This window comes from Cydia strobilella, chromosome 12 (genome assembly GCF_947568885.1).
Source record: "Cydia strobilella chromosome 12, ilCydStro3.1, whole genome shotgun sequence".
NCBI lineage: Eukaryota > Metazoa > Arthropoda > Insecta > Lepidoptera > Tortricidae > Cydia > Cydia strobilella.
The window spans coordinates 15,610,601-15,637,993 of record NC_086052.1 but is presented as its reverse complement, the minus strand read 5'-3'; the positions used below and the strand labels follow the sequence as shown (position 1 = coordinate 15,637,993).

At 37.6% G+C, this 27,393-nt stretch overlaps 1 protein-coding gene across 2 annotated transcripts in view; it reads right to left on the bottom strand.

Annotated features, from left to right (window-relative positions):
* The window catches only part of LOC134746262 (formin-like protein), a 129,243-nt gene that overhangs the window by 35,469 nt on the left and 66,381 nt on the right, over positions 1-27,393 (bottom strand). For both annotated transcript variants that reach the window (XM_063680604.1, XM_063680602.1), the window contains exon 2: positions 3,335-3,505. In XM_063680604.1, coding sequence (XP_063536674.1) covers positions 3,335-3,505 — 171 coding nt within the window. The remainder of the gene's footprint in view (positions 1-3,334; positions 3,506-27,393) is intronic.

Here is a 27,393-nt window from a genome sequence, read left to right as displayed (position 1 = left end):
CATTCCTTGCTGGAATGCTCTTAAGCCTATGGTTATCGCGGACTTTGATAATTGATAAGAGCAATAGAGATGGAGATAGATGGTCTTTGAATTTCTAAGTTTAGTATAGCGCTATTTAATCACGCATATTACGGATCAAAGTCACTCCAACACTGGACCATCCATTCTTTCAAATACACTAACAACACTATCTTGTCCATTAGAATACATCAGAAATTTATCAATTAACATACCAAAATAGTCCCTAATAACATGTGAATAAAGACCATTAAGGCAGAGCTATCTTAAACGGGACTTCAGTTGACCCGAAGTTAAAATGTCACTAGTCACTACAACTGTTTGTTGTAATTTATTAAGAAACATGGTTGTCGATCATGTTATGAAGACGACGAGATAAAGATCAAAGACTTTGCATTTGTACACGTCGTTGGGTTTTATTAGCGATAAATTTTAAGTTATTGCAAAGTTAGTTTTTGCTTAACAGATCCATTTTTAACAGACTTAAAAAAAGGAGGTTGTCAATTCGACCGTTTTCGTTTTCGACTAGTTGTCCTTTTTGAAGTCGGTTTTTGTTTTGTTTTAGGGTTCCGTACCCAAAGGGTAAAAACGGGATCCTATTACTAAGACTCCGCTGTCTGTCCGTCTGTCACCCGGCTGTATCTCACGAACCGTGATAGCTAGACAGTTGAAATTTTCACAGATGATGTATTTCTGTTGGCGCTATAACAACAAATACTAAAACCGGCCATGTGCGAGTCGGACTCGCGTTCCAAGGGTTCCGTACATTACACAATTTAAACAATGTATTTGTTATCTGAAATGTAAGTGAAATGCATTTAAAAAACCCGTAGGGGTCGGATCAAAAACTAAGTAACATTTCTAATAGGTTTTCCTGTGATCTATAGGTAGAGAACTATTTTGTGTATTTTTTTTTTCAAAATTTTAGACCCAGTAGTTTCGGAGATAAAGGGGGGGGGGGGTTATTTTTTGTATATTTTCTTGAATAACTTCTAAACTGTTTATCCTAAAATTATAAAAAAATATATTTGAGTTTCTCACAATGAGCTCTTTCATTTGATATGTAACACGATATAGTTCGAAAAACTTTATTTTTTTAATTTTCTCATTTACTCCCCCCAAAAGTGGTCCCCATGTTTAAATTTAATTTGTTTACGTTACATGTCCATCTTTGGGTCACAAACTTACATATGTATACCAAATTTCAACTTAATTGGCCCAGTAGTTTCGGAGAAAATAGGCTGTGACAGACGGACAGACAGACAGACAGACGCACGAGTTATCCTATAAGGGTTCCGTTTTTTCCTTTTGAGGTACGAAACCCTAAAAACAGAATAAAATAAATATTTAAGTGGGGCTCCAATACAACAAACGTGATTTTTTTGCAGTTTTTTTGCGTAATGGTACGGAACCCTTCGTGCGCGAGCCCGACTCGCACTTGGCCGGTTTTTTTTAGGTATTTTTTTATCCATTAGTACATACCATCATACGAGTCAATATTTTGAACAACGTATGATTGTAATATAATATAAACTTAGTGATATTACTTATCAGTTATCACAAGGTAGAAAAAGAATTATATAAAAACTGTCAAGTGCAAACTAAAGCATGTACAAACAAAAGAACTAAATACACTAGAAGGAATTCCAAAACCCTAAAGCAGCTCATACTAATTCTTAGATCCGTACACCAATTACTTCGTGACTTCCATATGAAACAGGAAAAGATTTTTACAACGATTACACTCCGTTACAACTAACGCTATCGTCCAAGTCCCCTGTATAGTTGTGTCCTTAGAAATATAGCCCTTATTACTTGGTATCAAAACCTGCTAATGTAATTTAGCCGGCTGCGAGCCCTAGATCGCCTAGCGACCGAAATCTTCTAGGGTCACAAGGCGTTAGGAATTTTTCATTATTTGACAGGAGTGTAACTGGAAATTTGAGGGTTTTATGACTAAATTATGAAGATATCTTGAGTAATTGATAACTTTTGGAAACACCGTATCAGAAGCTTGAAACAATATTAGAAAAAACCCGAGTTGGACTCGCCCACCGAGGCGAGGGTTCCGTACTTTTTAGTATTTGTTGTTATAGCGGCAACAGAAATACACCATATGTGAAAATTTCAACTGTCTAATAGCTATCACGGTTCATGAGATGCAGCCTGGTGACAGACAGACGGACAGTGGACTCCGGGAGTCTTAGTAATGATACTTCATACATAAGTTCCGAAAAACTAATTGGTAGGTACGAGCCGGGGTTTGAACCCGCGACCTCCGGATTGAAAGTCACACGCTCTTACCGCTTGGCCACTAGCGATTTTTCTTAAAATGATGATTATGATAACTAAAATGACATCCTGGAAAACTGCTCAGAATCTTACGAATTTTAAGAAGAATTAATCAGTCCACATAAAATTGAGCCAGCTAAAAATCTCCGAGCATCTTTCAACCATCCTTCACGAAAAAGTCTAGGCTAATACGTTTCCACCACACATGTGCGAGGGATGTTTTTGTATAAACTAATAAATAGAATCACTTCATCTACCTATGCTCGCTCAACGCAGCTCTAGTCAGCAATTTTCTTTTGGTGCTTAGCAAACAGAAACACATCCCTCGCTACGCACCCTCGCACATCTCTGGCAGAAAGTAGAAACACTGAAACATTTAATATCAGAAACAAAGCCAGGACTAGAAATGTGTATCCGGTAACCCTAGCATCGGAAAGAAAGCCTAGCCTAGGGCACCGGGACCGTAATTACCTTCGCTACCTTATTACCGATTGTCTCCGTAGATTGCGGGCAACCTTACTGATTTATGCCTCATTGTCTGAGTAACGGCATCCTTTGTAGCGTTATGGCATTCCTTTATGATTTATTTACAGAAACGACAAACGACACATGGCAGATAGCTGGGCGCTCCTTAAATTTTAAGTAAGTACAGCTGAGTACCTAACTGTTGCTGTAACTAATTTTGGCAGTAGTAACTAATGCTCAAAATACGCGCGTAGTAGCGTGTACTTAGAATCACGTCCAACATATGGTTACGAGAAATATAAAGATTACGTTTTTTATCATATCTGTTCATCGCAACTTCAAATAATTTTTAGGCCGGTGAAGGAACTATAAAACGTTCCATCCATGCTGACTTTCGTCATCTTAAACACATATGCTGTTTTTTTTGCAATACGAGTATTATTTATTTCGCAGTGCTTAGCCTAATAAGTGTCTCCAAAAATGTACTTGTTTAAAAGAACAGCGTCTGACGTCTTCGATCTTTGAACAAACAAAGTTTTTATCTTGGAAAAATACATACCCTGTGACTCCTGGAGGCCTTAGGGTCGAGGTACGTCCTGAGCTTGTTGAGGTAGTGCGTGGGCGAATCCTTGGCTTGGACCATGTCCTGGTCGCAGATGATCTCCCATTTCTTCTCCAGATCATAGTTGCGGAGCAGTTTCGCCTTGTCGGGCGGCAGGTCCATTGAGGCCTGCAACAAGAAGTGGTTTTATTAATGAAAATTCATGTGTAAGTACATTTACTGTTGGCACAAAAACTAACCTTTAGAAAGGTTGTACAGTTAGCATGCGTCAAAATCAAAAGTATCTGCTACCCTGGAATACTTTTTCATATAGAGATATCTACAGTTCGCGTTCAAAAATATCTGACAAAGTCACAGTCAGACAATTATTCCACATACATATAGAAAACACGACTCTTTCTGCTCTTTTGATGCTGACTGTATGATGCCATTAGGCTTGTATGTGACCTAAACACGAACTCCGGTCACGAGTCACATAGTCCTATAATAGTAGTCAACTGGTCACCAGACGGAGAAGTAGGTAAAAGCTACAGTATTAGGTACTTGTAATTGCAAAAAAAAAAACTAACGAGTAAAAATAATAAATACTAAAAGGACATAAAGTAACTTCGAACAAATGAAATTTAAAAGTAATCCACCTTGATGAAATTAATTATAATTAAATATATAATTCACCTTGGTGAATGAAATGAATTCAAATTTAAGAACCTGCGTTTACTAAATTTTATTACTAGCTTAGGTAAACTGGTATTAATAATATTGTTATTTCAAGTTTTATAGTCAATGCTTAGCTGTAAGAAGTTAACGAAACAAAACAATAATGTTATGAATGAGCGAGTCTACTTTCGGCCCAAGGATCTAAAGGCGTATTTTTAACTCGGAAGGGTGGAGTATTTCTGTTCGGCTGCAGTCCAAAGATAAGCCATGATTGACAGCGAGCCGTTAAGAGCCAACAGGAGTGGTCATTTCTCCATACAAACGTACTCGACTGTTTCCTCCCTGGTTTTTGAAGCTAGAGGAATGATTTTTTCAACACAGATTAATATTGTCAATATCTGTGTCGGTGTGTTTTGCTTTTTTTGATATTTTTGTTTTTTAAGGCGCTAGAGCCCTTCAAACATGGCCAAAAATGGCCTCACTGACTATGCCGCAATGAGAGGCGTGATATTCAAAACTGGTATCAATTAGCCAAAAAATCAAAACAGTCCGACACAGACAATTTCATAATCATTTAGATTTCCAAATTTGGTTACGATTGCTTAAGTTTTGGAGGAGGAAACAGTCGAGTACGAAACCTCGATTTTTGAGATTTTTACGCAGGATTTTTCGCCTAAGCTGCAGTTGTCCTTATCGCACTAATTTTAGGGGCGGGGTCAAGTTTCTAAATACGTACACGGACAGAAAAGTGATGGGCAATAGTCGACATTGAAAGTCGATAATCTAGTGATGTGATAAGTTATCGATAAACCATAACAAAGTCGCGATTTGCCTCTTAGTAGGCGAAGTAAGTAAAGTGAGTATGCACTTTGGCCTCAGGGGATATCGTTTAACACTATTTATTATTCCTTGGTTCATACAAAGCTGAGCTGACGCACTAGCTACGAGATTAAGTCCTGGCTACCCCCCAAAACGGGAGGGGAAAAGTCGGCTTCTGCGGTCCAGTTTGCCTCTATTTCTACCTATCTCTTGATATGAGATCAAATTTGGTATAAATTTTGTGTAAATTAGGGAAGAATAATTTATTTTAGAAATAATAGTTTCACATTTTCATACACAAATCTGAATATACGAACGAAAAATTAAAACTATATATAATTTTTGGTCACAGATTTGCTCTTTAGAAAAAAAATTGTGGTGATTTGCACTAAAAATTAATTACACAATTTAGTTTATTCATTCTTTATTTAGAAAAGTATCAGTTCTAAGTACGTATTATTATATTGCTTTATATTTTACAATTTTCACTATTATTCAAAAATTTATTTTAAACAAAGTATTAATTTAATTAAAACTTTTGTGACGTGATCTCATGAAAGGGGCTCCACGAGGCGAAATACTTTTTACGCCAATTATTTTCTTTTTTTTAAATTTAAAACAAAGACGAAAGTTCGAAAAAAATGTGGTTACTTAATAATTGCCTAACTTGTTGAAAAAATTACTTTACATAATATCAATTTATAACCGTAGTATATTCCATGATATGTTTTAAATACACCATATTATTTCCTAATTTTTAAAAGAATATTTAATACCTTTAAAATAATATCTGTCTGTCTGTCTGTCAATCTGCCTGTCCGTCTGTCACCAGGCTGTATCTCGTGAACCGTGATAGCTAAAAAGTTGCAATATTTACGGATGATGTATTTCTGTTGCCGCTATAACAACAAATACTAAAAACAGAATAAAATATTTTTTTAAGTGGTGCTCCCAAACAACAAACGGGATTTTTTGCCGTTTTTTGCGTAATGGTACGGAACCGACTCGCACTTGGCCGTTTTTTGTTAATAGCTTTGAACTTTTTTTATGTGGGAATAAACGCTTCGAATACATTTTTCTAGACATCATTCTGAATCCAATGAGGTATCATACGTATTTTTAGGAGTTAGTATCTCTATTAGTGGCAGCCGTACAAGCCCAATTTCAAAGAAAAACCGCAAATCGATGTACAGGTTAGCCGTTTGGCACACGCATACTAAGAGGTCAAAACAAAATTTTTGACCCGCAGTTTCTAAAAAAAATCCCTTAGGAGGGGTATGCTGAAACATTTTTTTTGTATGAAAAAAAAAACATATTTTTTTTCCAAAAACCTATCGTGTGTGGTATCATACGAAAGGGCTTTTTGAGGCGATTCTAAAATTATACCACATCATTACATTTTAGCCATTTTTTTGTAAATTAAAACAAATAGAATTTTCAAAACACACCAAGTTTGGGGTCAAGTAGAACAGAACAAAACAAAGGGTTAAGTAGAACTGTGTCACTTTGTATTGAAAAAAAAAAACTAAATAAATTTTTTATTGCTTTTTTGGGGTTACATATGAGGATATCACGTATCATTTGTACAAAAAAAATCAGCCATATCGTATCTGGAGGAGCCCAAACTTGGTATGTTTTGAAAATTCTTTTTCTTTCAATTTAAGAAAAAACCGGCCAAGTGCGAATCGGAATCGGGCGCCGAGGGTTCCGTACATTACACAATTTAAACAATGTATTTTTATGTGAAACGTGAGTGAAAGGTAAATTGCGGTTTACGATTTATAACGTATTAAAAAAAAACTACTAACTAGATCTCGTTCAAACCAGTTCTCGGTAAAAGTTGGCAAGGTAATGTACATCATATATTTTTTCAGTTTTATCATTCTCTTATTTTAGAAGTTAGAGGGGGGGTTACACATTTTACCACTTTGGAAGTGTCTCTCGGTCTCGCGCAAACTATTCAGTTTAGAAAAAAAATATATGAGAAACCTCAATATCATTTTTAAAGACCTATCCATATATACCACAAACGTATGGGTTTGATGAAAAAAAAAAAATTTTTGGGTTTCAGTTCTAAGTATGGGGAACCCCTAAAATTTTTTTTTCCTATTTTTGAGTGAAAATCTTAATGCGGTTCACAGAATACATCTACTTACCAAGTTTCAACAGTTCTTATAGTTTCGGAAAGAAGTGGCTGTGACATACGGACGGACGACAGACAGACAGACAGGACGAATCCATAAGGGTTCCGTTTTTTGCCATTTGGCTACGGAACCCTAAAAATGGCTAAAATGCAATGATGTGGTATATTTTCAGAATCGCTTCAAAAAGCCCTTTCGTATGATAGATGAGAAGTATACGATAGGTTTAAAAAAAAAGTTTTTTTATATACAAAAAAAGGTTTCAGCACTCCCCTCCTAAGGGAATTTTTTTTAGGAACTGCGGGCAAAATTTTTGTTTTGACTAGTATATACGTGTACCAAACGGCTAACCTGCACATCGATTTGCGGTTTTTTTATGCGAACAGCTTACACTATTTTTTTCACCACCTTGAACCTTTTGTAGACTAGACTATTGTCCCAAAATATTGGGCGACGACCGGTCGTCTGGCCTAGGAGGTAGTGACCCTGCCTGTGAAGCCGATGGTCCTGGGTTCGATGATATGATATGATGAGCACAGATATTTGTTCCTGAGTCATGGGTGTTTTCTATTTGTATTTAAGTAAAAAAATAAATAAATAAATAAATAAATAAACGTTTATTCAAAGATCTTACTTACAACTAAATACATATTTTCTTCTGCCAAACCACACAGTGGTTTGTTGGCAGACGAGGCTCCTTTGCGTTTGCGTATTTATATATTATGTATATCGTTGTCTGAGTACCCATAACACAAGCCTCCTTGGGCTTACCGTGGGACTTAGTCAATCTGTGTAAGAATGTCCTATAATATTGATTTAATATTTATTATTATTTATTTATTTATTGGGTTTCATATTTATTCCGATCAGAATTAGGAGCTCTTCAATTTATACCTATTTTTATCAAAATCTGACACATAAATAAAAAACGGACCATAAATAAAACTGTATAATTACATCAAAGTAAGAAATATCACATGTCACATGTTTCTTTATTATGATAATTTTATCTAACCTGAGGCTTTCTTTTTTTCTATTCAACGGAGCCGGAGAGCGGGAAATTTGTTTTTCAAGACGCTTGCTCGAAAAGATCTTATTTCATGCAGGTGTACTGAAGGGAAAAGGCCTATATTGTTCCCGCGGGAGTTATAGCTTTCTTTTTTAATTAGGTATGTCACTAATTCATACGAACCAAGTAAGTTATAAGTAAAATACTTTGTTTAAAATCAAGGTATAAGGGAGTTTTACTTTTAAAATACTCACGACTATAATTTAATATTTTTGTTTATCATATTTAAAAATATTTAATTGGATTAATTTAACAGCCGTTATCTTGTATGTTTTTATACAACAATGTTTTCTTGTATGTCCATGTTATGTTATGTTTTTTTACTATTCTGTAACTCGAAATGTTAATTAGATTGCAGGTTGTAGAAGGATATTGAATTTAGTTACTAAAAACGCGAGCGGCGTGAGGCCGGCGAGGAGCGCAAATAACGTGCGCGTCGGTGTGCGTGCACCACACACACTGGGATAGTCCCTCGGTACGCGGTACCGCCCCCGTCAGCGCGACGACGATATTCTCTTTCAAATCTCAAAATTGAGTTTGGTCTCGGCTCCTGTTGGCTCTTAAATTTACTACATATGGGTCGACATTTTACTTTGTTTATTTTTTAATTATTATTGTACCTTGTAGTTTTATCAGCGTTGCTTCAATATTAGTATAGTAGTAATTCATTTTTGTATAAATAACTCAAGGACTAAATATTCATTATGTTTTACATTTAATTCACCTATTTTATAGAGTTATTAAGGTCGGTTGCACCAAACCGCCTGTTACCGTGAAAATAAACTGTATATTTCATTGTATGAAGTTGCATGTGATGTGATCTCACAGCCGAGTGATGTTGATCATTCAGTCAATTTTGGTTGGTACAACCGGACCTTATTCGCAATGATATGTTATTGTCAGACAAGAAATATACCAGCTGGTCTTATCCTTAGCTAATATCAACAGGAATGATTTTGGAACCGTTATATTTAATGATTCTGTTCCGCCATAGACCAAACATGGAATCATGCCCAAAAGGGTATACCAAAGGTGACAGCATTGACGAGGGTTCCAATTATAAGATTTCGATACACAAGAATGACCGGACATACCAGGCTACCATCGCCGGATTAGTGCTGATAATATGTGCATAGTTTTCTTGAGAATACTCGTGGACATCTGGCGTGACGTTTACTTGAAGTGGGATACTTATTTAAGTGTCCCCGTTTTCGTGCGAACTCGGCGCCGTCGACTGGACAGAAACTACTTTGGACAGAGTAACATGGCGATCTTTGGTGTCGGAGGCCAAGATCCACTTCGGCTCGTCGCGCCACAGCAGTAAGTATGTAAGTTTTCGTGCAAAAGCTTTGAAAGTATAATGTGAAGTTGATAGAAGGAATAAAATAATGAGTGAATATTACATTATAACTACTTACTCGTACAGCACAGTTTAATCATGGATTATTTTCCACGTAGCGAGTTTATAAGTAAAATCCTCTACATTTCTGGACTGTTGCTGCTGCCATGTTCACAGAGTAACTCATCTACCTACTATATTAGCAATATAGTCCATTCACTCAATACTAATCACCTTCAAGAGCTCAATATTGACAGTGCAGTGTTAAAACACGATCCCGGCAGTGTATCTAGACGAGAATGGTAGCATTGAACCAGTTCCCGAGATATTGGTCACTAATGGTATGGTTCGAGGGGTTCCAGGGTTGTACTAGACAACTTGCAAATACTAGACTTATATTGACCGGGATATAGAATGAAATGATGAATGAATGGGATGAAAGTGAACGCAGCCGACGCGCAAGAATGAGGGTAGACAGAGCGCTGTCTACACAACTTTGACACTCACCCGCTATCTTCAGTCACCCGTGAACATGATGCATGTAACTGCGTCGAAATATCGGGAGCTCACAAATAATACAAAAGGTAATCACGGTCTATATCCCGGTCAATATAAGTCTAGTGAAACTAACCGTGAATCATTCAAAACTCTAACTTGCAAATATCACTTCAAACCACCTTAAACTAAAAACGTCTCCTGGCGATGTTTGGTTATTTACTGAAAAGCTCATTATTGACATCGTAATAAGGTTCACAACGATACCGGCAGCGTATCTAAATCAGATTCGTAACATTGGACCCGTTCCAGAGATATTGATCACTAACGGTATGGATCGGGGTTCAAGGGTTGTGCCAGACAACTTCAAACCATGCACCCTAAAAACGCCTACATGGCGATGTTTGGTTACTCAAGGGCTTATTATTGACACTGTGGTGCTTATACACGACCCCGGCAGCGTATCTAAACGAGAATCGTAGCATTGAACCAGTTCCCGAGATATTGCTCACTAACGGTATGGTTCGGGGTGCTAGGGTTGTACCAGACATTTGCAAATATCGCCTTTGGTAAAACGCACAACATAGATAGATGGATGGGACATAACGAAACTATAGGTGTGCCGTTTTTTCTTAGAGAGTAGGTACTTAAGACCGGTTCGGTCTCTTTTCTATCACTTTACATTTACACGAACACTTGATTTTGATTTATACGAGATAGGTGTCTGAGTATCATGTAGAATTGTAGATTATATATGATTCGATTTGATTTTGATATTCTAATAGTAGCAACGGTAGCCGTACATAGTTTTGTCAAATTTAATGATTGATTCTCGACACGGACGAGTGCAGTAAAATAATAATATTAATAATCGATACCTAAATAAAATTACGAAAGTATTTCTCCTAGAAAATACATAACACTGCAATGGTGTTACGTTGTAATATTTTATTGCTAGGCATTCTGAGAAAAAAACAATAGGTAAGAAATGTAATGTATGAAGCAATAGAGCAATAACATACTGTGCAATAAAAGGTGGACCTGTATTGATGGTTCGTGTTGTGATAGCTCTGCTCGATTTTACATAGTTTGCTCTACGTCAACATACTTAAATGATGAATCATAATTAATTACACTAAGCACTTTGTAGAATGAATTATACCTACATTGTTGATCATTATTAGTTATACCTATGTTATATTACTCATGATTAGTTAATACATAGTCACATAGTATTTGTTATAAACTGAAATAGATGTCATATAATAAAGAAAAAGTGACGAAGCCCTCCAGTGGTGAAGGTGGGGGTGGTGGGGCACTGGAGGGCTTCGTCACTTTTTCTTTATTATATGACATCTATTTCAGTTTATAATTTACATATAGTAGTGTGCACTACTTAAATACCACAAATCAAAATATTTAATAAAAATAATTTGATTTGTTCCCAAAGTTGTGTATGTTATGTCAATATATGATGATGATCATATTTTTATGTCACTGTAAATGTTGTTTTGATTTGTGACAGAGCTCTTGAGGCCTACTTACAGTACATTTTTTTAAATTTTATTTATTTACTTGGTGCAGGCCGACAGAAGAAGATGGCGGGACGACTTGGACGCACTCTACCGCATTAGTGAGAAAATACCCACAACAGGGTCGAGTGGAGAAAACGAGGGGAGGCCTTTGCCCAGCTAAAATAGGATATAAAAAAAACTCCAGTCATCATACGAATGCCACTCAAGTGTAACATCGTGTATTTAGCAATTACAATAGCAAACCCTGTACAATTCACGTGCCAGATCAAAATTTGTCTCCTACATAGTTAGTGTACTCGGCTAAGGACAAGTCACTTACATGAGTTACATGCGAAGGATCTAATTGGTCCGTTGCGATGGCAAATTGGCGGGCATTGTTCCTCAAATAGGAGAAGAATGAACTGGGAAGTTCGTAAAACCAGTAGAAGCAAGTTGCCTTTGGAATGTTTAGGTTTTATAACGAAAGGATGCGTTTATGGAAGACGGAAGCATTTGTAGGAACATTCCAGAAAAGTGTCGGGTATATGACGGATTTTTTTTTAACACTTCTGATAAATCCAAGTAGCCTATATTTGACATGATAATTGATAACGTATGATAACTTAGCTTTGAACTCAACGGTAATACATTGTAGATATCTGCAGGTTACATGTCACGTCCCCGACAAAGTAGTACCTTACCTTTCTGTAGAATGCTCTAGCTGTATGTCTATGTAAATAAAATCGTGAAAAAACCGGCCAAGTGCGAGTAAGACTCGCGCACCGAGGGTTGTTCCGTACTTTTTAGTATTTGTTGTTATAGCGGCAACAGAAATACATCATCTGTGAAAATTTCAACTGTCTAGCTATCACGGTTCATGAGATACAGCCTGGTGACAGACAGACGGACAGCGAAGTCTTAGTTATAGTGTCCCGTTTATACCCTCTGGGTACGGAACCGTAAAAAGAGTGAAATTGGGGTTGAAAGTATGGAATTACTCACGCGAAGATGGTAAAGGGACAATTTAACGATTTTCACGCGAACGAAATCACTAACAGAGGCTGATTTTCTTATAAAGTACCCCTTTAGGCTGTCAGACATCGTGACGGGTTTGCTCAGGCTTAGATAAGTGCAACATATAATCTGCACGGATATTATCAGCGCACCGATACAGCACCGTGCACCGGCAAGTCAGGAAGCTGCCGTAGGCAAGAGCGGCAACACAGACAGTCCGACTACCAACACATCTAAGCTGAAGGGAACCCACTGGCTAGTACCTATCTAAATTTTGATGCTTCTAGATCTTTATGGTGGATGCTTTTGGGTACCTACGTGTACCTACGGTAATAATACCTTTATTAATAGCCAGAAGCCGATATTTGGGATATAAACGGTATAATACAGATTTTTGCAGATTATTAAAGGATTTGCCACAATAGATGCGTTCTGCGGTCAGCGGTCAGGTCAGGTCAAACCCGCATTATGTATGATCAACATTGACAGCAACCTTTAAAGTTGAAATTAGACCTGACCGCTGCCCGCAGAACGCATCCAGTGTGGCAAATCCTTTTAGATAGCTCGAAGCTTGAATGTCAAAGAATCCTTCATTAGTTGCCTTCTAAGTTTGAAGAACATATGTTTTAAATTTCAAAGTCCTACTTTCTCTTCCTAGATCTGTCAGTAACTACCTAAGTAACGGAACTGTTTTACATATGTAAATTATAATGTCTACGTTATTCGTGATATAATTATGAAATAAACTTCTAAAATTTACGAGAGCTAAAGAAGTTTTAAGCTCGCAATTTGCTTACTTTGTACTGAATGTTTCGAACGGAACTTACCTTCCGTCTAGTAACTGTTTACGAGTTTTATAGTGCAAGTTTGCACCCAATGATATAATATATGTTCAGTTACTAAGTAGATTTAGGTATTAACATCAGACAAAAGTAAATAAGGAATTAATGTGAGAACAAATGGCAATTTTATTTACATGAGAAAATTTAAAGTTTGTACGGAACCCTCGGTGCGCGAGTTAAACGAACTCGCACTTGACCGGTTCTTTTTTTTCTACTCGTACCGCCTTTTAAAAGTAGCAAGTGTTCAGGTCACTCCATCGAACATCTGCTACGATATGAGGTCTTTTCCCACCATACAATTCGGTTGATTATCTCTACTAATAGGTAACATATCTCGATTTATTCTAACATTTTAACATAACCCCATTAAACCACGTGTTTTATAGTCATACCTTAAGAAAGCAATTAACAACAATTTACTCGCAAGTATCATTTCTAATCGAAATTGGAATCATCAGTGACTCATGGCACGCATCTATTGCTACCATCTACATCTTATTTTTGCTGCTGTTATTAACACTGTTTGCTCTTAAGGCTTAAGTAACAAGGTTTGTTTTAATTTGCATTTCTTCGTTTGCTATGCAAATAGGAGTTTAAAGGCAGGTATTAGCATAGTGCTGTCCAATTATGACCGTGCTAACACCTACGCTTTTTATGAGCTTTCTGGGTATTTTTTTTATTGCAGACGTTGTAAATAAAGAATATTTTGGGTAGAGAATATTTGCACAAAAATATAGCAGGGCTTGAGCGTAAGTAAGTAAGTAAATATTCTTTATTGCACCAAAATTATACATTTTACATACATGTAAAACTACAAAGAAATATTTAAAGAAAAAATAGAACCAGGTAACAACAGGCGGTCTTATCGCTAAAAAGCGATCTCTTCCAGACAACCTTTGGGTAGCAGGAAATGTAGAACTCATACAAAAGTCAACAGGTAGTGCAAAGAGCTAAATATGGAGACTATTAAACACAAACACACATACTACAATTACTACTTATACATATAAGTATTAAAACGAAACCTAACACACAAATAAATATACAATACAATATATATATATATATATATACACACACAACATGTTTTAACATAATAAAGTCCGAATATTATTTTTCGTCGTTAATAAGGCTGGTACGTCTACTGTGAAATAAGATCTGATGGCATATTCCGTGAAAAATAATATTGTGAATCAGTATTATCATCTACTAGCTTTTGCCCGCGACTTCGTCTGCGTGGAGTTAGTAATTTGCTTAGCTTATTTTTTTACCCAATCTGCTTTTCATCGATTTCCCATACAAACTTTCATCCCCCTTTTCACCCCCTTAAATTATGATTTTTGGGATATAAACTACCCTATGTCCTTCCCCGGGACGCAAACTATCTTTATACCAAATTTCAACTAAATCGGCTTAGCGGTTTAAGCGTGAAGAGGTAACAGACAGACAGACAGACAGGCAGACAGATACACTTTCGTATTTATAATATTACTAGCTTTTGCCCGCGACTTCGTCTGCGTGGAATTAGTAATTTGGGTACCTTAATTCTTATCTGCTTTTTAATCCATCCTTTTTTCACCCCCAAATTGGTCCACACTATACATTTCCACCACATTTTTTACACCCTTAAGGGATGATTTCGGGGATAAAAGTTATTCTATATCCTTTCCCACAGCTCAAACTATCCCCATACCAAGTTTCATCTAAATCGGTTCAGCGGTTATTGATTCCCCATACAAATTTCCACCCCCCTTTTCACCCCCTTGAGGGGTGAGTTCTGGGTTAAAAAGTATCCTATGTCCTTCCCCGGGACTCAAACTATCTGTATACCAAATTTCAACTAAATCGGTTCAGCGGTTTAAGCGTGAAGAGGTAACACACAGACAGACAGACAGACAAACAGACTTTCGCATTTATAATATTATATATAGTATGGATATAGTATGGATTTTTTAAATGTGTGCATTATAAAGTTTATAATTTAACTTTGAGAACTAAAGGGGCTAGCAACATATATTTTATGTCTATTTGTCTAAATACGTTCCTTTCCATAGTGTCATTTAAAAGTTGCGGTGTGGATGATATGAATCATATGAACATTCAACAGTTACATTTAGTTTTTTGGGTTATCCCAAGTTGTCTTCGCCAAGAGCAATTATTAATTTCAATTATGTTTGCGCTTCGGGTGAACGACCTGCATAATGATAAGTGTTTTGGCTAAGCGTGTCGATACAGTCGGCAAGATGCTCGTAACCGGTCAACGAGTTATCAGAAATATAAGTCTTGTTGGTATTTATTAAAATACTAGCTTTTGCCCGCGACTTAGTCTGCGTGGAATTAGTAATTTGGGTAGGTACCTTAATTCTTAAACAAATCTGCTTTTCAATCCATCCTCTTTTCACCCCCAAATTGGTCCACACTATACATTTTCACCCCATTTTTTACACCCTTAAGGGTTGATTTCGGGGATAAAAGTTATTCTATATCCTTTCCCACAGTTTAAACTATCCCCATACCAAGTTTCATCTAAATCGGTTCAGCGGTTATTGATTCCCCATACAAATTTCCACTCCCCTTTTCACCCCCTTGAGGGGTGAGTTCTGGGATAAAAAGTATACTATGTCCTTCCCCGGGACTCAAACTATCTGTACACCAAATTTCAACTAAATCGGTTTAGCGGTTTAAGCGTGAATAGGTAACACACAGACAGACAGACAGACAGACAGACTTTCGCATTTATAATATTAGTATGGATATAGGTACTTAGTACTTACTCCCCGGGAGGGAGAAAACTTAAGAACCGTAAATAATCATATGACTTTTCAGGGCGCATGCATAATAAGCTGTCCTTTTTTTATAATGTGTAACGAAATGGACAAACTCCGTAATGATGAATCGCGAAATGGACGAACTCCGTAGTGACGAATGGCGGAAATGGACGAAATGCGGAGTGACTTGTGGCGTGGTATATCATGTAGTGTGTAAGTTATAAGCGATTAGTAATTAACGTATCGTCGAGTACAGTTGTTTCTCTCAATCGAGTTTTCACCCCGCACCTCAGATAACGATCCTGCCAGGATCGTTTATTACTAATCGCTTATAACTAACACACTACATGAAAAGTAAGAAATGTCTCAGCTCACATGGAATTGTCGGCCGAGGCGACGCCGAGAGAGACATGTGATCTGAGGCTTTCTTATTTACTGGCTGTGGCCGAGGAATACTATTTTTCTCTTCGACGGAGCCGGAAAGCGGCAACTTCGTTTAGCGCAGCGTGCTGAAAGTTGACACTTTCCGCACGGAGACCAGAAAAATATAACGTGTAACGTGGTGTATTAAATACACCTTCAGTTTAACCCTCGCGGCCAGCAATCGGTATTTCCGCACATTCAATAAAACTGTTGCCTATACGTGAAGTCAAACTGTTTAATTATAAACCAGCCCTCTAACCGTGAATAATTACATATTCTACTTTCTAATTAGATATTTATCGATCGTCCCTGTGCCGGCGTAGGTAATGTTTGAACCTGCTCATTATATATACAGATAGGTAAATTATAAAGACTTAACACTCTCAACTTTACACAACATGGCCTTCCAACTTCCAAAGTGCGTTTGAGGCGGTAGGTATTACGTTATTACGGTTAGCAAGGGGATGGTATACGGTTTTGAATGTATTATAGAGGTACATATTGTAGGTATAAGGTAGGTAGTTTAGTTCCAAAACCAAGCTACCATGCTGTGGTCCGCGCAGCTTTTTTACCACCCGCCTAACCTAACCTAACCTACACTTGAGGAAGTTAAATAAAAAAAGGAGTTTGGGAAAATTACGGAACTGAGATCACGCTAAAATATCCATCTACAACAATGACGAAGTAAGCACACTTTTATAAAAAGTGCCAGTCTTTATTATAAAGTGATCTTTGTGGCATAAGGCGGACCATTCACGCAGGCATTTGCATTTCTAGATAGAACTGATAGGTTGCGACACGCCCTCTGAATCAGAGGAACTGTTAGGCCATTCACTCACTGACACCGCGACATGGCGCAGAGCGGCAGAATTCCATCTAAGCTAAACTCCCCGCTGACCGCTGACTTTAGACAAAAAAAAAGAAATTCGAGATAAACTCCATATTTTATCAAGAATTTGCACTTCCATGCTCTGACGGCACTGCAAAATCTTGGCCCGACTGCACAGATGAGTAGCGTAGTTGAAAATGTTCAAATATTGAAGGCATTAAACATCGTCAAGTCGAGACACGGCGCTCGTCGCGTGTCAAAGTGACAAAATCGGCACGTGTCATCGAGAGATCTGACACTTGACATGCGCGCGTGACAAGTCGTGCGACAGCGCGTGTTTGTTAATAGGTCTCGACGTCAAGATATGTGTCGCTTAATTTCAAACTTGTAAATCCATTCGACCTTCTTAGGAAATATACCTTTTCTTAATACCAAAATCGCTAAATCTGACTGTTTACCCGAGTTTGAAGTTAAGAGACTCATAATGTGTGTTTTTGGATTTCTATACCTTTAAAAAAGGAAATCATTTTATCATACAGAACGGCCACACACCGCCCCGCCCCGACTCGAATTACCTCGCCCCGCGACAGCAGATTGACGGCCGTTTGCCGGCCGCTCAGTACTATTTTTAAGCAACTTACTCACACTATGACGCATGACGCGTGTACAGACGTGCCGTTCACACATAGAAACGCAAGTGATTTTTGATGTGTTGCGTGTCAGCCCTGTGTCATTTCATTACTATCATGACTACAAGCGAACATCTCACTCTCACTTCGGAGCACAGGCATCCTCTTAAGCACTAGAGAGGTTGGGCCGTAGCTGGGTATGTACCTACATAATAGTCAAATCAATTTTTATTTTAGTGTAGGGACTTTATTTATTTCGGACACAAACCTGAGATTCTATAAAGTGCATTTTGCAAAAAAAAAAAAGATTAAAGTATCAAGTCGTTTCTCCTAAAGATAACCCAACAACAAAAAATTAACCAACCATTTGGCCTTGATCCATTTTTTCGTATCTCCCCACGCAAAATACGGACATGACACTTAAAGTAGTAGCTTCCGGAGCGGAGTGGTATGTGAGTATAAGTACATACTATGTCAGGAATGTGCGACAGGACGATAATAGATATTACCTACTTAGAGACTTTGAGACCTACCTGTCCTACGTAGACTTTGAGGTACTGAATCCTTTTGAGACGAGGCTCACTTTACTATCGTCAAATGGTTGAATTCTTCGAGATCCTAAAGACACTGAAGTTTTTAACCCTCTAACTACCCGGCTTATCAACCTTCATGAATTCCGAAAAGGTTCACAATGACGATAGACGTGGTGTTAAGGTGTGTAGTTTTTTTTTAATGTCGACAACGCGTATTTAGCCCTAGGCGACACGAAATAGTTGAAATAATAAAACATATCATCGTCCGCGGTATGTATTACTATTTTACGCCTTGTGCCCGAATTCAAGTTTTCCTTTTGCGTCATGTGAGGTAAATAACACTGGACCTAAAGTTGTTTGTACTCATTGATCAAACATCGACATCAACATTGGACATTGGGTTGTAAAAGATCCATCATTCCCATTAACGACGACAAAATAACTAACACGTATCATTAGCAGTAAACAAGATTGATTTCGAATCGATACGGCGACCATTCGGACTTAAAACTGCGCCTCAGTCGTTACCTAGCTAAGGTCGCGGACTGGACGCAAGCGGCGCGCGGCGCGGTGAGCGGAGCTGTGGGCGGCGACCGCCGCTATCGCCCATAACAGGTTCATTCGAGTCTATACATTTTACTATTAGAAACAATTTCGGTTTATATACATTTTGATTGTTCCGCGCGAACGAATGCTTGCGCTGCCCGGTATCGAGCACCACGATCTGAATGTATATAGAGTCTATATTATAGACTTTAATGAACCTGTTTTGGATGATAGCGGCGGCCGCGGCAGTCGCCGCCCGCCGCCCTGCTCGCCGCGCCGCGTGCGTCCAGCCTGCGGCCTTACAAGCCGCCACAAACTTTACGATTTCACATTGGATGGAACATTATTATATTGGATTGGGTCACATCATGGGATTGACTCACGGGTCGAACTAATCGAATATACTTACGTTTTAGAAGTTTAAAGCTCCTTTTGTAATGATCTAATGATATGGGATGAGATGACAAAGAAGAACGGTGGGGTTTAATGGCTTGAGAGAAATAATCAATAAAGATTTAGAATACATTATTTAACATGTGTTGGAAATTATGACAAGTGAATTTAGTAAGGTACGTGGGTGTAAAATACCAAACTAATCAGATGACTGATGAGGGATCGATCGATTTGTACATAATTATGGTTGGCCAGACAAGTCTCATCAATCGACGGAGCGAACGAGAATCTTTTTTTTTATTGAAAACGAGCAGACGGATCGCCTGATGGTAAGCGATTACCGCCGCCTATGGACACCCGGAACACCAGAGGGGTTGTAAGTGCATTTCCGGACTTTAAGATGGGAGTAAGCTCTTTTCAATAAGGTTTGGGTCGTATCGGTCTGGAAATAGCGCAGGAAACAGTACATTCCATAGTTTAGCTGTTAGATCTTTGACTAAACTGACCATATAGGTGACAGTTTATAAGAAAGGTTTACTTGTCTTGTGCAGGTAGACCTGATGACGTTTAGAGCGTTTGTGTATGGGTATTTAGATAGACTGTGTGTGTGTGGAATTCATGGTCCGGTCGGTTTGCAGGCATACCAGTAAGGAACGAACTTTTGTAAAGAATGCGGTAGATGGTACAAATAAGATGAGCCATAAACGATTGATCACTGTATGACGATTGGCGACGATGACTGTGGTTTGACCACGAGACTTACACATGATCATTTCCGCAATAACCTACTAATAGTACTAGGCTGAACTATCAATACTGTCTCCAAGCTTAGGATAGAAAATACCTACATTGATATCATTGAGATGGTATGCGTTTATTTTGAAAACCTCAGCATACCATAAGGCATTTACGTCAGGGATGATATTCAGAAAACTAAGTGAGACATCTGATAACATACAACAGTTATATTAACAGTCAAGTTATACTGGAAAGAGTGGAAAGCTCAGAGTAGACGCAAATGTTTTGTAAATCAGTAGTTAACAACAACACCATCCCACGCGTATAATACACATGATTACATTAGAAGCAAAACACTTAAACACCAAGATTAGTTCAAGAACAATGGAATCTAGAAAAAAAAGCTATCCAGCTGAATCACGGTCGAGTTTTTATTTTGGGCTTGACTGTTAATGAATCTTGTGTAAACAAGAAAAAAACTATATTTAGCGCATTAGTGCCGCTCCTTTCTCGTGATTGTCGATCTTATCGATAATTCATACGTCGATGGTATCTATATTGTACGAGTATGTGTAATTCAATTTGCTATGAACATTTTGTCTGCATTTTATAGCCGAGCCGTTGTATCCTTTGAATATTGATTTGTATCAAGTATTATAACAAGCATGACATAATATATTATGTTTAGCAGAAGTCCCAAATAGTTCATGAAATCATGAATAAGGAAGATTTGTTTGGAATAATCTGACTAAATTCAATTTATTTCAAAACAGCACCTTAAGCAAGCGTGTGATTCTTTAATTTATTATTAGTTACTATTAGGATCTTCGTTAAAAATTGTATCGTAATCAGCTCTGGCCTGGCACACCAGCTTGCTAAAATTCCTTCTGTTGTGAGAGCTCCTCTTCTGAATATCATCCTTACACTCAAGCATGAATGTTTACAAAAGCGTCTGTCATCCGATCTTCCCATCCATTTTAGAGGGTGAATTAGACCGGATTATTCTTAGGATTAGGCCGGTAAGCATAAAATATTTTCTTTCATTCAAAAGTGGAAAGTATACCTTTAGCTCAAATGGTAAGTATTTTCACAAGTTATTGCAAGAATCATATTGCGACTCGACCAGCAAAGTACACATTTTTTTTAAACCATTCGTCATAAGTTTAAAGCAGACACAGTCTGACAATTTGTTGCAATTTTACATCGTCTTATGAATCATCCATAAAAACCAATGAGGAAACGGCCCGCGGAACGAATGGTAATGAGGTGTGCTCCACTGACTGACTGTGTACCTTTATCGACACTGCAAATTTACCGTACCTAAACCTTATTACAACTAGATAAGATCTACAAATGGACAATCAACAATCTTGACAAAACTAATGTAGACGAAGATACGCAGAAATGCTCAATAGAAGACCTTGTTTCTGTGGAATAAGGTGTACGAAAAGTCTATTTATTATGTTGTTGAAGGTACTTGTATTGAATTTGCAAATAAAAGCGTGAATACGTATTATCGCTTATAGATTGGCCTAGTCGGACATTAGTTTAACCATCAGTGTTATACCTACCTTATAACAAGGCAGTATGGTCTTACATTGTATTAGCTGTGTTATTTATTATGAACAGTTCTCAAGAATAATGATTATGTGTTTCTGTGCTTCTAATGGTAGCTGTACGTTTTATATACTTTATCCTGCTAAGAATTGAATAGCTACTTTTGTGTCAAGCAAATAGAAGTTAAATTGAGCAACTTTTTTTGTGTAGGTATCAATTCTATACGATCATTGTTCAAGCTTTCTTGAAATATTACCTTTGTTTTGGAAAAGATTTTAGATATTTTCAACACGTAGAAAGTTTCTAGAAACGGCCTCCTTCTAAATTTAGAAATTCTTCAATTATTGTGACAATATGAGGCGCACTAGACCATCGGTGCACCTGGTAATAAATCCATTCACATTGCATTTTAAGCGCCATGTTAATTTTTTTTAATCCATCATCTTCCGTTTTACATGCACCACGGCCATCTGGCACATGTTTAGCAATTGACGAAATATATGAATTAAAATAAAAGGTAAAAATTTAAAGTTTTCAATAACACCGCTACATCCGCTACCATACGTGTATATAATTGAAATCACAATCATGATAAAACCATAGGTTTATTTGTACTCAAACAATGTCGGGGGCAAAGCGTGCGAAATATCCGTAATGTCCATTGAAGCCACTGTCGGCCATTGAGTCTTTGTTTCATTGTTTTGTTTTTACCACTAATCGATATAAACATAACACAGTCACATCGATCTTGTGATAAGAATAAAGATCCCGTCCATCACGCATCCGGTGTGGATTTCACTAAAATCCTCATGTCAGAGGGTTGTGACCACCGTTAGTCGATTTTTAGCTTTCCTAAAGCCTGGAGTCCGGAGGTTTAACTACAACTACCGTTGGCACGTATGCTGGTATGCGCCATTCACGCCAGCAATCAGGAAGAAATACTGCGCACTGTATCTTCACTATACCAGCATGTCGACAAGCCAGGAAGCAAGTGCCTTTACTGTGAAATAGATAGCTAGATAGAATATTCTTATTGCGCATTTCAATACAGAAGCAGTACAGGAAAAAAACAATAACAACACAGACAAACAAACAAACGGTCTTGTCGCATAAAAGCCATCTTTTCTTTTCAAGACACTAATACTAATATGACAACAGTTTTTAGTTACATAAAAGAGTTTTTGTTTGTTAGGCTATCCTCAAACTGTCAACCGGTTAGCTGAGTGCATTTCTAAACTAAACGCAACTCCCGTTAAAATCATTATGCCATTATATCGTTAATAGTTCATCGTTAGCGAATCCATTAAGCGTGGGAAACCTAAATAGTTCTCTATTTAAAGAAATGGAACTAAACAGACATTAATCCTATCTGAAGCGATGGAAAAATCGATAGACGGAAGCAATTATTTTAGTCGGCAGATAGGAAGTCTATCTGTTTAATCACTTTATGTGTCTCGTCCTGGATTTCAAATTTGTTTATTTGAATTTGAGTTTGCTGAGCAGACTGGTCCGGGTGATATAGAGCCTCGGGAGTAATTTAAATCAGTTTATAAGAGGGTGACGTTTGACTTCGTTAGTAATCAGTAGACGTCGGCTACGTCGGGATATTTATATTATCTTTTAGTTGAAAATAAGTTCAGCTATGTTTAAATCGAAATACGATGAAGAGTCACGCAATACACCTAAACTTCTTTATATGGATAATAATTAATTGATTACTATTTACAGTCTGGCAAAATAGAGTAGAAATAAAAAGTGGTAACACTGTAGTATCGTCCCGTTTTTCTTAGATTGATTTAAAAGGGACGACACTACAGTATTGCCACTTTTTAATTTCTACTCTTTTTTGCCATATTTAAACTTTATTGCACAAAAGAACAACTTTAATGTACAAAAGGCGAACTTATCAAAAAATGAAAAGACAAAATGTGACGTTTTCAACCAAAAGGTATCACATTGTCGCTTGTTGATAAGGTTGATTTCTAATTAAAGCTATGTGGAGATAGCGCCTTACTACGACAATAAGTACCCTTTTGGTTGAAAATGGCACGCATGTTGTTAAAAACACGCTAAGAAGTTATCTCCTATTAGGTACTAACCAACTAAGTCTAGTAGATGCTAAAAACTGATATTATTGACAGATTAAGTATTAGTGTTGTAAAATATCGATATTTTCACCGCACAGCCCTAACTCCTAAGTATATTCTTAATCTTAATGAGTCAGCCGTATAAAAAGTTAAATTCGTGGCATGGCTCGCATACGTGACCTTCGATGGAGTCAAGACCAAAATTACAACGATCGAACATAAAACGTGAGTTCACGGAACTATAAACAATACACGTCTTGGTTCAGGATGAATGGCGGTCTATTTTGAACTATTATGGGTGTTTTCTGGGAAAGGTATTTATAACCATAGTTACGATTGTAACGAACTACGATTACGCTAAGTTCTGTGAGAATTTTACAAGGTCTGTGATTTCAAGGTATTAAATTACCTACTCGCCGGATATTTAATAAAATAAATAATTTGTGGTTTTTTCAGCTTGCGAACCTCCATCGCTCCATCATTTAAAAAAATCCGCCAAAAAAATCTATAAGTAGGTAATATTTATCGAAACTGCTTGTCAGAGACGAGAATCGGTTGTCCTGTAGAGGATAACATCCGGACAGCCAAACAGACATACGAACTTATTTTTGGTCAAGCTAAAAGAGACACCTTCGCTCTCGATAGGTCAATAAAAAAAACTTCCAACTTACTACAGGTTAAAAATACTTTGAATTAAAAAAAAACTTTAAAAAAGTCGACATTCAAAGCGAGCTTCCATTTTTTGTCCAAGGAAGCGTAATTTTCGCACGATACAAAACACTCCAACACTGTAGTCTAAACTAAGTAAACAAACTTGGCATTTAGTTTCACAATTATATTATATACCTTCCTTTACACCAATTAAGGCGTCTTCAGAACAATCGGCGAATTAATACAACGAGTTATTTCACGACTCATTAATGTTTCGACATTGCGTGCTTACTTTGCAGACACTAGTGACGTATTGCATGAAGTGTAATATCACGTAAACACATGCTTAAATGAAGGTATAGTAACAAGATGGTGGCAAGCAAGTATACGAACCTTCATATAATAAGCTTTCACCGAAAAGCCAGCTTAAAACTCCATCTATACGCAAAATACTGAACACTGAAATAATGTTGTTACTGAACCGGTGAGCTCCATCTTAGGCCCTGTCTTCACTTTCCATCAGGTAAGTTAATAATAATAAAAAATAAAAAAATTAAGCAACCTTACTGATCACCAAAAATACTGCACCAGAGTTACCCTACAGTAGGTATAGCACAGGAAGAGCGCGAAAGTAACTCACCCGCGAAATAGACTCCCGTCTCTTTCTCACTATATTAATTAGAGAGGGACGGGAGACGCATGTATTTACAACAAACGTCAGATTCCTATGAAAATATGACGATTTTAGTGGCCCGACCACACTATGTCGCTGCCAAGTCGGTGTAGTTGCTTCAGATTACCTTTAACTAAATACATACCTAAAATAGCGCGATGGTGTCACATCATTAAATACATCAATACGTTTACCGTTCGCAATTTCATTGTCATTATTGCCACCTGCAAAAAATGTGTACCTCATTATCTGTTCAATCTATCATAATATCGTATCGTATCCGTATTGAATGCGAACTTTAACGGGACAGGTGATACTGTGTCTCATTGAGAACATGGGTACTGAAGTGACTTTGTGTGTAGGTAACTAGAGGTGAGGCATTGAAGAAATCCATTGGGCTCAAGCTGAGCAATTAACTCAGTAGGTACATTAACGAGCGAAGTACTTCCACTTTACAGAAGACTGAAAATTGTAATTGTCACTGGCACGGGATACTTGGGCTGTATTCCTTTTCGTTCCAGTAACTGCCGACAGCCAGTGGTATATCGATTAGTGGATGTCTTCACTCTTCAGAATCGGCTACGAGTATTCGCACTATTCTTGAAGCCAGTTTAAGCATCAGCATAAATCTGCCCAAGGTGTGTGCCACAGGCGTGTTTTTCTGAATCTGCACGTTGCGCACACAACGGTGAACGATTGCCATCTAGCGAGTGTTTAGAACAAAGGTAATGTGTAATATTACACCTCTTAATTAAAGGTTTTGCGCATCACTCCGGAGACTAAACGTATTCTAAGTATCCAATGTCGCGTGTTGGCTTCAGATTGTCGAAACGCAACGCTGTGTCGATTGGGAATGTTAATAATTTCATTGTTTCAATATTGACACTTAACCAGCATTGTGATTGATATAAAAATTCACGCATGGTTTCGAATCATCAGCGGAACTGACTTTCAATGTCTGCTGATTTTTAATTAACTTGTTTATTCAGTTTTTAACAGGATATTGGTGTTCCAGCCTTGGACCTTTTTTATCAGGAGGACTACATTGGCAATGTTGATTGCAATCAGACGAACATAACGTTTGACTTTCTTTTCATATTTTCTTTCGTAATTGGAACCATGAGTGCTGATATTGAGGGTCACGGAGGCTTAAACTCACTATCTTGACATTTTTGTGCCAAATGTAGGGTTAGGAAAAATGGCAGGATTTTCAGTAACGATCATATTTTCATATATGGCTCACTTTTTCTTCGAGAATCGTAGAGTAAGGTACTCATTTGGCCTGAATCAGCAGGTGAAGATTGAGTTCTTCGGACGCTCCGTTACTCCTGAGTTTACGTCTCCTGCACCCATTTTGCTCGCTCTACCTCTGGTTACGCCACTGAAACCTGCCCGATTTCCATACATTCCATATTTAAAAGCTACAAGCAAACGACAATAAATAATGAAAGCCACATTCATAACCGGACCACCATTGCAACGCTGTCAAGCTGACACAAAGTCCTATATCCATAAGAATTTCAAAGACAAGTATGTTATTTGGTCTTAAGCTGCTTACTAACAGCAACACTCTTAGCTGACCATTGTCATACCTTATGTCTATTGCAATAAGGTTGGTAAATTGTCAGTCAGCAGTGTAGACGGTGGTGCATACCAGGCCGGGATCGCATGACACCGCGGGTGGCGTCGTGCGGCGCGCATAAAGATCGCCGTGACTAAGGTTCAGAGGTGACAGTGTCCTGTGTCTGTGTTGGTGGCAAGCGAGCTGTTAGGTATATCTGTAGTGTAGTTTTTGAATAGACACATAATCTTTGGCGTACCATCGCCGGACCATCTGGTAAGAATTTAAAGTATTGTACCTAGACAAGTTTAAGATTGCCAATTGTTTGTCGTATCTTTGACTGCAAAGAGGAATATTTAAGTAAGAAAATTATCTGATTCCTGGATATCAGGTTAGGATGGGTATCACATGACCACATCAGCAGGAGTAACCGCGGGATTTTTGCACAGAATAGTAGCAGAATTTTACATTACCGATGTTTATCATAAAAAGTTCAATGATTATGTTAAAATTGCTAAATGCTGCAAGAATTTGCATAGTATAAGAACGGAATCTTATCCATCATACAGATACATCTTAACGTGTTTGTAAAAAACAACTTATAAAAATGACTTATTGTGTAAAACACGCATATCAGTACAAAAATATGGCAATTACAGGAAGCGGGTAACGTGCAGTGCAATAAATAGCAATTTTTGGCCTTTGGGCTCTAACGTGCATGAAGGTAATGCATCATGGCCGTGGGCAGCAGACAACAAAAGGCAATTCTCAGCTCCGA